This window comes from Oncorhynchus kisutch, linkage group LG28 (assembly GCF_002021735.2).
Source record: "Oncorhynchus kisutch isolate 150728-3 linkage group LG28, Okis_V2, whole genome shotgun sequence".
Taxonomy (NCBI): domain Eukaryota; kingdom Metazoa; phylum Chordata; class Actinopteri; order Salmoniformes; family Salmonidae; genus Oncorhynchus; species Oncorhynchus kisutch.
In genome coordinates, this window is record NC_034201.2 from 52,230,225 (window position 1) to 52,242,632 (window position 12,408).

A 12,408-nucleotide genomic window follows, 5' to 3' on the forward strand; every position below is an offset into this window, starting at 1 on the left:
CTATGAAAAGCTAACTGACCTTAGCACTCCCTACAACCACTGTGATTATTATTATTTCACTCTGCTGGTCATCTATGAACGTTTGAACATCTTGGCCATGTACTGTTATAATCGAAACCCGGCACAGCCAGAAGAGGACTGGACAGCCAGAAGAGCATGGTTCCTCTCTAGGTTCCTTCTTAGGTTCCTGCCTTCTTGGAAGTTTTTCCTAGCCACTATGCTTCTACATCTGCATTGCTTGCTGTTTGGGGTTTTAGGCTGGGTTTCTGTACAGCACTTTGTGACATCTGCTGATGTTAAAAGGGCATTATAAATACATTTGATTGATTGAGCGTTCTGAGGGAAAAAGGGGGTACAACTCAATATTAGGAAGGTATTAATAACTGTGGATTAAGTTTTACTTTGCACATAAAGTGCCTACAATTTCTGTGGCCCCGCGGAAATCGAATTAACATAATAAAAACATCTCCATCAAAATGTGTCTGTTTAAACTAGAGATCGCCCTTCCGCGTCTGTGGTGAAAGGTGACAGAGTTTGAGCGGTGTGTATCAGACCATGAGACATCCCATCTGTGGTGAAAGGTGACAGAGTTTGAGCGGTGTGTATCAGACCATGAGACATCCCATCTGTGGTGAAAGGTGGCAGAGCTAGAGCGGTGTGTATCAGACCATGAGACATCCCATCTGTGGTGAAAGGTGGCAGAGCTAGAGCGGTGTGTATCAGGCCATGAGACATCCCATCTGTGGTGAAAGGTGGCAGAGCTAGAGCGGTGTGTATCAGACCATGAGACATCCCATCTGTGGTGAAAGGTGACAGAATTAGAGCGGTGTGTATCAGGCCATGAGACATCCCATCTGTGGTGAAAGGTGACAGAATTAGAGCGGTGTGTATCAGACCATGAGACATCCCATCTGTGGTGAAAGGTGACAGAATTAGAGCGGTGTGTATCAGACCATGAGACATCCCATCTGTGGTGAAAGGTGACAGAATTAGAGCGGTGTGTATCAGACCATGAGACATCCCATCTGTGGTGAAAGGCGGCAGAGCTAGAGCGGTGTGTATCAGACCATGAGACTTCCCATCTGTGGTGAAAGGTGACAGAATTAGAGCGGTGTGTATCAGACCATGAGACATCCCATCTGTGGTGAAAGGTGGCAGAGCTAGAGCGGTGTGTATCAGACCATGAGACATCCCATCTGTGGTGAAAGGTGACAGAATTAGAGCGGTGTGTATCAGACCATGAGACATCCCATCTGTGGTGAAAGGTGACAGAATTAGAGCGGTGTGTATCAGACCATGAGACATCCCATCTGTGGTGAAAGGTGACAGAATTAGAGCGGTGTGTATCAGACCATGAGACATTCCATCTGTGGTGAAAGGTGACAGAGCTAGAGCGGTGTGTATCAGGCCTTGAGATATCCCATCTGTGGTGAAAGGTGGCAGAGCTAGAGCGGTGTGTATCAGACCATGAGATATCCCATCTGTGGTGAAAGGTGGCAGAGCTAGAGCCTCTCTCGAAAAAGGCTAGCTAGAGAGCGACGCTCTGCTCTTGCAACAGTTAAAAGGCATTAAATTAGTCAAAGAGTCAAAGAGGAACAAGAAAAGTAGGAGCAACGAGCATCAGACAGGCATCCAGACGTCAGTCTGACGCAAAGGAAAAGTAGTAGTGGAGAAGGATGGAGACACGAGGAACAAGGAGTCCGACAGTGACAGTAGTTAGGGTTCCATTCAGTTGGCAACAGATTTTCATGCAAATATTCTAAAATCTGCAGAAAACAATATGCGCATTTTCCCACCAGAGATGTTTCCATCAAATTGACTTAAAAGGCTGTGAGTGATGACAAAGTGCACATGAAAATACAGAATAAAACATTTAGTTAAATGGGTTTCCATTGCTTTTTCAACTCAACAGATGGTCTTCTCACCAAAATAGGGCGTTATATAGCGAGTCTGCCCACACTGGCATTGACACATGCGCTCTAGTCAACAGCTCAAATCAAATCAAATGTTATTGGTCACATACACATGGTTAGCAGATGTTAATGCCAGTGTAGCGAAATGCTTGTGCTTCTAGTTCCGACAGTGCAGTAATATCTAACAAGTAATCTAACAATTTCACAACAACTACCTTACACACACATCTAAAGGAATGGAATAAGAATATGTACATATGGATGAGCGATGGCCGAGTGGCCAGAGGTGCAATAGATGGTATAAAATACAGTGTATACATAAGAGATGAGTAATGTAAGATATGTAAACATTATAAAAATGGCATTATTAAAGTCACTAGTGATCCATTTATTAAAGTGGCCAATGATTTGAGTCTGCATGTAGGCAGCAGCCTCTCTGTGTTAGTGATGGCTGTTTAACAGTCTGATGGCCTTGAGATAGAAGCTGTTTTTCAGCATCTCGGTCCCAGCTTTGATGCACCTGTACTGACCTCGCCTTCTGGATGGTAGCGTGGTGAACAGGCAGTGGCTTGGGTGGTTGTTGTCCTTGATGATCTTTATGGCCTTCCTGTAGCATCGGGTGGTGTAGGTGTCCTGGAGGGCAGGTAGTTTGCCCCCGGTGATGCGTTGTGCAGACCTCACTACCCTCTGGAGAGCCTTACGGTTGAGGGCGGAGCAGTTGCCGTACCAGGCGGTGATACAGCCCGCCAGGATGCTCTCGATGCTCTCTAAATCCCCTGGCTAGGGATGCCGTCTGGGCCAGCAGCCTTGCGAGGGTTAACACGTTTAAATGTTTTACTCACGCCGGCCACGGAGAAGGAGAGGGGGGGGCCCACAGTCCCTGTTAGCGGCCTCGTCGGTGGCACTGTATTATCCTCAAAGGACATCAACCACCCGAGCCACTGCCTGTTCACCCCGCTGTCATCCAGAAGGCGAGGTCAGTACAGGTGCATCAAAGCTGGGACCGAAAGACTGAAAAACAGCTTCTATCTCAAGGCCATCAGACTGTTAAACAGCCACCACTAACATTGAGTGGCTGCTGCCAACACACTGTCAATGACACCGACTCAACTCCAGCCACTTTAATAATGGGAATTGATGGGAAATGATGTAAATATATCACTAGCCACTTTAAACAATGCTACCTTATATAATGTTACTTACCCTACATTATTCATCTCATATGCATACGTATATACTGGACTCTATATCATCGACTGCATCCTTATGTAATACATGTATCACTAGCCACTTTAACTATGCCACTTTGTTTACATACTCATCTCATATGTTATACTGTACTCGATATCATCTACTGTATCTTGCCTATGCTGCTCTGTACCATCACTCATTCATATATCCTTATGTACATATTCCTTATCCTCTTACACTGTGTATAAGACAGTAGTTTTTTGGGAATTGTTAGTTAGATTACTTGTTCGTTATTACTGCATTGTCGGAACTAGAAACACAAGCATTTCGCTACACTCGCATTAACATCTGCTAACCATGTGTATGTGACAAATCAAATTGGATTTGATTTGATTTGATTTGAAAGTGGGCAAAGAAGGTGTGTCGCGACGTGGCTGGTTTTCTTTTTGTAGCCCGTGATTGCCTGTAGACCCTGCCACATATGTCTAGTGTCTGAGCCGTTGAATTGCACTCCACTTTGTACCTCTACTGATTGCCTTACGGAGGGAATAACTACACTGTTTGTATTTGGCCATATTCTCAGTCATGCTCTCAGTTTGCGCAAATGTTGCCATCCGATCACGGTTTCTGGTTAGGGAGGCTTTAATAGTCACAGTGGGTACAACATCTCCAATGCTCTTCTTTATAAACTCCCTCACAGAGTCAGCGTATAAATCAATGTTATTCTCTGAGCCCAGAACATGTCCTAGTCCGCGTGATCAAAACAAACAGCTCGCAATAAAGCGTGGATGTTATGATGGACAAAGAGCAAGATTATTTTGATTTGTCTAACGCCAGTCAAACATCGATGATCATGTCACCAGAATAAGACATCAAGTTCATCATCTTGCACTTTCACCACCCTGTGAAGTTCATCATAACTTATTTCATCTGTAGCTTAATAAACTGCATGCTTTCCAGTCGAGTCGTAGAGGGAGGACCACACACATATCATACTTCAATATGATGATTATATCAATAGTTGAGCATAAAAGCGTTTCCAACGACATTTCTGGCATAATTAATTTTCCAGAAGAAAAAGAAACGCACACCTATTAAGACAAGGTGCTGGCTAGCGGAGTAGAACACCTATTAAGACAAGGTGCTGGCTAGCGGAGTAGAACACCTATTAAGACAAGGTGCTGGCTAGCGGAGTAGAACACCTATTAAGACGAGGTGCTGGCTAGCGGAGTAGAAACTTGAAAATAAAAGAGAGCCGCACACTCTAGGAGCTCAGATGCAAAAATGTAATTAATTTTCCAGACACAGAAAGACCTCATCGGGTCTTCCCTGGTTGACCCTGATTAATATTTTGTTTTCTTGATATCTGGCCGGTCAGGACATTTTTGAAAGCTTACCGACAAATGTTCTGTTCCATCAGCCTGTCTGAATATTTTTTAAAGTTTACAGACAAATGTTATTTTTGGGAAATGTTTTATCTGAATGTACTTTGCTTGCTTAAAAAGGTTGGATGGAAACCTGGTTACTGAGGATTCTGATGGAAGGATTCTAGTCCAGTCCTCTTCTGGCTGTGCCGAGTAGAGATTATAACAGAACATGGCCAAGATGTTCAAATGTTCATAAATGACCAGCATGGTCAAATAATAATAATCACAGTAGTTGTCGAGGGTGCAGCAAGTCAGCACCTCAGGAGTAAATGTCAGTTGCTGTCTCTAGAGAGTTGAAAACAGCAGGTCTGGGACAGGTAGCACGTCCGGTGAACAGGTCAGGGTTCCATAGCCGCAGGCAGAACAGTTGAAACTGGAGCAGCAGCATGGCCAAGTGGACTGGAGACAGCAAGGAGTCATCATGCTGGGTAGTCCTGGGGCATGGTCCTAGGGCTCAGGGAGGGGAGGGAAAGAATTAGAGGGAACATACTTAAAACTCCTAGGGCTCAGGTCCTCCGAGAGAGAGAAAGAAAGAGAGAAAGATAAAATTAGAGAGAGCATACTTAAATTCACACAGGACACCAGATAAGACAGGAGAAGGACTCCAGATATAACAAACTGACCCTAGCCCCCCGACACATAAACTACTGCAGCATAAATACTGGAGGCTGAGACAGGAGGGGTCAGGAGACACTGTGGCCCCATCCGAGGAGACCCCCGGAGAGGGCCAAACAGGAAGGATATAGCCCCACCCACTTTGCCAAAGCACAGCCCCCACATCACTAGAGGGATATCTTCAACCACCAACTTACCATCCTGAGACAAGGCTGAGTATAGCCCACAAAGATCTCCGCCATGGCACAACACAAGGGGGGGGCGCCAACCCAGACAGGAAGATCTCGTCAGTGACTCAACCCACTCAAGTGACGCACCCCTCCTAGGGACGGCATGAAAGAGCACCAGTAAGCCAGTGACTCAACCCCTGTAATAGGGTTAGAGGCAGAGAATCCAAGTGGAGAGAGGGGAACTGGCCAGGCAGAGACAGCAAGGGCGGTTCGTTGCTCCAGAGCCTTTCCGTTCACCTTCCCACTCCTGGGCCAGACTACACTCAATCATATGACTCACTGAAGAGATGAGTCTTCAGTAAAGACTTAAAGGTTGAGACCGAGTCTGCATCTCTCACATGGGTAGGCAGACCATTCCATAAAAATGGAGCTCTATAGGAGAAAGCCCTGCCTCCAGCTGTTTGATTAGAAATTCTAGGGACAATTAGGAGGCCTGTGTCTTGTGACCGTAGCGTACGTGTAGGTATGTCCGGCAGGACCAAATCAGAGAGATAGGTAGGAGCAAGCCCATGTAATGCTTTGTAAAACCTTGAAATCAGCCCTTGCCTTAACAGGAAGCCAGTGTAGGGAGGCTAGCACTGGAGTAATATGATCACATTTTTTGGTTCTAGTCAGGATCCTAGCAGCCGTATTTAGCACTAACTGAAGTTTATTTAGTGCTTTATCCGCGTAGCCAGAATGTAGAGCATTGCAGTAGTCTAACCTAGAAGTAACAAAAGCATGGATTAATCTTTCTGCATCATTTTTGGACAGAAAGTTTCAGATTTTTGCAATGTTACGTAGATGGAAAAAATTTGTCCTTGAAACAGTCTTGATATGTTCGTCAAAAGAGAGATCAGGGTCCAGAGTAATGCCGAGGTCCTTCACAGTTTTATTTGAGACGACTGTACAACCATCAAGATTAATTGTCAGATCCAACAGAAGATCTCTTTGTTTCTTGGGACCTAGAACAAGCATCTCTGTTTTGTCCGAGTTTAAAAGTCGAAAGTTTGTAGCCATCCACTTCCTTATGTCTGAAACACAGGTTTCTAGCAAGGGCAATTTTGGGGCTTCACCATGTTTCATTGAAACGTACAGCTGTGTGTCATCCGCATAGCAGTGAAAGTTAATATTATGTTTTCGAATGACATCCCCAAGAGGTAAAATATATAGTGAAAACAATAGTGGTCCTAAAACGGAACCTTGAGGAACACCGAAATTTACAGTTGACTAGTCAGAGGACAAACCGTTCACAGAGACAAACTGATATCTTTCCGACAGATAAGATCTAAACCAGGCCAGAACTTGTCCGTGTAGACCAATTTGGCTTTCTAATCTCTCCAAAAGAATGTGGTGATCGATGGTATCAAAAGCAGCACTAAGGTCTAGGAGCACGAGGACAGATGCAGAGCTTCGGTCTAATGCCATTAAAAGGTAATTTATCACCTTCACAAGTGCCGTCTCAGTGTTATGATGGGGTCTAAAACCAGACTGAAGCATTTCATATACATTGTTTGTCTTCGGGAAGGCAGTGAGTTGCTGCGCAACAGCTTTTTCTAAAATTTTAGTGAGTGCCACTTTTAGTGAGTTTGGTGGATAGAGAGCCGTTTATTATGTTCAACATAGGAGGGCCAAGCACAGGAAGCAGCTCTTTCAGTAGTTTAGTTGGAATAGGGTCCAGTATGCAGCTTGAAGGTTTAGAGGCCATGATTATTTTCATCATTGTGTGAAGAGATATAAAACACTTGAGTGTCTCTCTTGATCCTAGGTCCTGGCAGAGTTGTGCAGATTCAGGACAACTGAGCTTTGAAGGAATACGCAGATTTAAAGAGGAGCCCGTAATTTGTTTTCTAATAATCATGATCTTTTCCTCAAAGAAGTTCATGAATTTATTACTGCTGAAGTGAAAGCAATCCTCACTTGGGGAATGCTGCTTTTTAGTTAACTTTGCGACAGTATCAAAAATCAATGTTGGATTGTTCTTATTTTCCTCAATTAAGTTGGAAAAATAGGATGATCGAGCAGCAGTAAGGGCTCTTCGATACTGCACGGTACTGTCTTTCCAAGCTAGTCGGAAGACTTTCAGTTTGGTGTGGCACCAATTTTCTCGAATCTTGCGTCAGAGCTCAGATATTTTCTGTATACCAGGGAGCTAGTTTCTTATGACAAATATTTAAAGCTTTTAGGGGTGCAACTGCATCTAGGGTATTGTGCAAGATTAAATTGAGTTCCTCAGTTAGGTGGTTAACTGATTTTTGTCCTCTGACGTCCTTGGGTAGGCAGAGGGAGTCTGGAAGGGCATCAAGGAATCTTTGTGTTGTCTGAGAATTTATAGCATGACTTTTGATGCTCCTTGGTTGGGGTCTGAGCAGATTATTTGTTGTGATTGCAAACGTAATAAAATGGTGGTCCGATAGTCCAGGATTATGAGGAACATATTAAGATCCACAACATTTATTCCATGGGACAAAACTAGGTCCAGAGTATGACTGTGACAGTGAGTAGGTCCAGAGACATGTTGGACAAAACCCACTGAGTTGATGATGGCTCCGAAAGCCTTTTGGAGTGGGTCTGTGGACTTTTCCATGTGAATATTAAAATCACCAAAAATGTGAATATTATCTGCTATGACTACAAGGTCCGAAAGGAATTCAGGGAACTCAGTGAGGAACGCTGTATTTGGCCCAGGAGGCCTGTAAAAAGTAGCTATAAAAAGTGATTGAGTAGGTTGCATACATTTCATGACTAGAAGCTCAAAAGACGAAAACGTAATTTTTTTTGTGTAAATTGACATTTGCTATCGTAAATATTAGCAACACCTCCGCCTTTGTGGGATGCACGGGGGATATGGTCACTAGTATAACCAGGAGGAGAGGCCTCATTTAACACAGTAAATTCATCAGGCTTAAGCCATGTTTCAGTCAGGCCAATCACATCAAGATTATGATCAGTGATTAGTTCATTGACTATAACTGCCTTTGAAGTGAGGGATCTAACATTAAGTAGCTCTATTTTGAGCTGTGAGGTATCACGATCTCTTTCAATAATGACAGGAATGGAGGAGGTCTTTATCCTAGTGAGATTGCTAAGGCGAACACCGCCATGTTTAGTTTTGCCCAACCCAGGTCGAGGCACAGACACGGTCTCAATGGGGATAGCTGAGCTGACTACACTGACTGTGCTAGTGGCAGACTCCACTAAGCTGGCAGGCTGGCTAACAGCCTGCTGCCTGGCCTGCACCCAATTTCATTGTGGAGCTAGAGGAGTTAGAGCCCTATCTATGTTGGTAGATAAGATGAGCGCACCCCTCCAGCTAGGATGGAGTCCGTCACTCCTCAGCAGGCCAGGCTTGGTCCTGTTTGTGGGTGAGTCCCAGAAAGAGGGTCAATTATCTACAAATTCTATATTTTGGGAGGGACAGAAAACAGTTTTCAACCAGTGATTGAGTTGTGAGACTCTGCTGTAGAGCTCATCACTCCCCCTAACTGGGATGGGGCCAGAGGATGAAGTACCTGAGGTGGTAGGTGTGGTGAAGATCTCTGATGAAGTACCTGAGGTGGTAGGTGTGGTGAAGATCTCTGATGAAGTACCTGATGTGGTAGGTGTGGTGAAGATCTCTGATGAAGTACCTGAGGTGGTAGGTGTGGTGAAGATCTCTGATGAAGTACCTGATGTGGCAGGTGTGGTGAAGATCTCTGATGAAGTACCTGATGTGGCAGGTGTGGTGAAGATCTCTGAAGTATGTGAGGTCGCAGGTGTGGTGAAAATCGATGATCAAGATAACAATTAATCTGGTCCAGTAGGAGTGACATTTTTGGAGAAATTGGACCCCTGCCTTTAGGTTGACCCATATGTGGTTTTGGGTGGGGTGAAGAAGGAGTTGGGTACTGTTCAATCAGTGAAAGTAACCCAAAGTGGACTTGTGATTATTTTTTGTGTTTCTTCCGCCCAGAGGGAGCGGGCGCTACGTGCCACGCGACTGGGGAGAAGACCGGTTACTTGCTTTGCTCTCAGGAAGCTAAGCAGGGTTGGTCCTGGTCAGTCCCTGGATGGGAGACCAGATGCTGCTGGAAGTGGTGTTGGGGGGGGGGGCAGTAGGAGGCACTCTTTCCTCTGGTCTAAAAAATATCCCAATGCCCGAGGGCAGTGATTAGGGACACTGCCCTGTGTAGGGTGCCGTCTTTCGGATGGGACGTTAAACAGGTGTCCTGACTCTCTGCAGTCATTAAAGATCCCATGGCACTAATCGTAAGAGTAGGGGTGTTAACCCCGTTGTCCTGGCTAAATTCCCAATCTGGCCATTAAACCATCACGGTCACTTAATAATCTCCAGTTTACAATTGGCTCATTCATCCCCCTCCTCTCCCCTGTAACTATTCCCCAGGTTGTTGCTGCAAATGAGAACGTGTTCTCAGTCAACTTACCTGGTAAAATAACAGATAAATAAACAGGGCACCATTGAAAAGAGTGATTACTGTGGTGGTGGGAAGGGTGGAGATGGATCAACTAAAGTTGAAGATTCCCTGTGTCTGTGACGTCACTGTCTTTAAAAATGTAAATAAAAAGCAACACAATAAAATAACAATAACAAGGCTATTGTTAGGATATATCCGTTTTCCTGAAATATCCTAGAACTCTCTTTCTTGTTCCGAACCCACTACCTTGTTTCAGGTGCCAAGCTTATGGTGATGTTGCAACAGTGTGTCGGAGGGAGATTCCTAAATGTGAGAAGTTTCCAGGAGGGCATGAGACAAAGGAATGTGTAGTTTTGGCAAAAGAAGCGGAATGTGTTAACTGTAAGGGTGCCCATGTTGCTGGGGTGTGGTGAGAGAGAAACAGGTTGAGGTTGCCAGTGTCAGAGTAGTACAGAGGGTTTTGTATGCTGAGGCAGTGAAGAAAGTAGAGGAAGGGTGAGGGATCCTAAGAGGCTCCCAGTGAATAGTAGACCTTTTGCATTCATTGCCATGGTTATCAACTGTACCGCAGAAATGGAATATCAATCACAGAAAATAGTTTTGTGGTGGCAGCTGCAGAGAAGTACTTGGGTTTATGGCATTTTACTGCAGAGGAGTGACAGGGAGTGTTGAATTGTAGTGTACAGTCGTCCCAGGCTGTTGGCCTGGTGGTGAAGGGTCAGAAAGGGTCAAAGTAGTGGAATGGGGTGGTGTTTTTTAAAATGTATTTATAAGTGAAGGGTTAGTTGGCAGGGTAATTGTTTTCCTTTTTATTTTGTTTCACGGTGTACTGATTTACACTCCAGTGGAAGAAGAAGAAGAAATAAAGGAGACATTGCCCTCTGCTGGGAGCCTTTAACCATAGACTGTAAAAATAACCTTGTAACCCCGCCTCTCACTGGTCACATGAGACTCTAAGGCTGTAGCCTGTCCTATCGACAGTTTGGAACAACTTTGGAAAACTGAGATTTATTACCACGTAAACACCTATTTTTCACCAAATGAAACTATGTAGAGGACTTAATTTCGGACAGTATGCAGAAATCACATTTGGGAGTAGCTGGGACGGTTTTCGAGTCCAGCGGTTGAAGAAAAGCGATCATCAGACGAAGTTTCTGTAGGGGAAAAAAGTTGAGTGCAACTCGTCTGTCTGAGGTTTGTGGGACGGGCCGTCTGGCTGGCTGGATGCGTGTTTTCAGCGCCGAGGAGTTTGGAAATTCACGAAGGAAACTAACATAACTATTTCATTTGATGGTGCAGGATAATAATGTTTTGCCAGTTTATTAAATAACGAATTACACAAAACACTGTAAGAACTTTCAAAATTTAAATCCACAAAAACAAATTAAACTACAAAGAATATCCGTTCTTTGTAGTCAGTTTAGGGTTCGTCTTCCATTTAACTCTGAACCATTTCTCGTTTTGGAATCATTCGTTATCATTCATAATTAACTGTTCAGTTGTTTTAATTGGACGCATCACCTCTGGAAGGCAACATGGACGCGCGACAGGGTCAGTGCGCGCCCCCGGTGGGGCAGCAGATCGTGCACGTCCGCGGGGACTCCCAGACGGATCTGGAGGCTCTGTTTAACTCCGTGATGAACCCTAAAACCTCCGCCCTGCCCCCCTCCTCTCTGCCTATGAGGATGAGGAAACTTCCAGACTCCTTCTTCAGACAGCCGGATCCCCGATCACACTCCAGACAGGTAGGTAACCCGCCTCACACACGCACACACACTCCAGACGTGGTAGGTAACACACTATTATGGTATTTATCCAAACAAGAGATGGCTACTAGAGGGCTGCTGCTAGAGGCTACACACAGTTGGGAGGATATGAGGTGTTCAGAGGCTATGCTTCAGTGCAGGACAGGCTCATCATGGATGGATGGTGTTGGAGAACAGCCCAACTTTTCCACTGAGGACAGGATTTGATTTGGAAGACAAACAACTAAAGAGCTAAGAATGAGTTTGTTCCCAGCAAAGATTAAAATCACATTGATGTGAATTTTTTTGATTGGTTATGTGATTGACTACATTCAGTAATGAGTGCAACTTTAGTTTTAGAAGTGGGTGGGGGGGTAACCAGACAGGGGGTCTTGGGGTCCTCCCCCACAATTTCTTTGGTATCTGAAGCACATTTCCTGCATTTCGCATTTCTATACAATCCATTATGACCCATGGCTCTTCTAGCTGTCTCTATTTAGAACAAACAAAAGTAAGCAAAGACGCCCACAATCATCAAACTAGGTAAGAGATCGTTATTAAATATGTTTAAGTGATTGATAAGACTGAACTAGATCAAAGGAAAGTAATAATCAATATTGTGTCGTACATTTAATCAATAGCCTAACATGTGAACAGCTCTTTAAAAAGTACAAAGATCTTTTATTGTTTGTCTTTATTAAGACATCCTCTATCAAATTTCAGCCAACCACCTGCATGCCCGACCCGCACCAGTCCAGTCAATACCTAAATTCTCTCCCCGGGCCCCACCAGTCCAGTCAATACCTAAATTCTCTCCCCGACCCGCACCAGTCCAGTCAATACCTAAATTCTCTCCCCGACCCCCACCAGTCCAGTCAATAACTAAATTCTCT

The 12,408-nt window shown here is 44.6% G+C and overlaps 1 protein-coding gene across 2 annotated transcripts in view; it reads left to right on the forward strand.

Moving 5' to 3' along the window:
- Window positions 1–10,713: 10,713 nt before the first annotated feature.
- Window positions 10,714–12,408, forward strand: part of LOC109873487 (transcriptional coactivator YAP1) — a 40,621-nt gene continuing 38,926 nt past the window's right edge. Inside the window, exon 1 of one of the 2 annotated variants that reach the window (XM_020465145.2) lies at window positions 10,714–11,515. In XM_020465145.2, the coding sequence (XP_020320734.2) occupies window positions 11,306–11,515 (210 nt within the window). In that variant the 5' untranslated portion in view covers window positions 10,714–11,305. The remainder of the gene's footprint in view (window positions 11,516–12,408) is intronic. The other variant, XM_020465143.2, reaches the window with a different exon arrangement.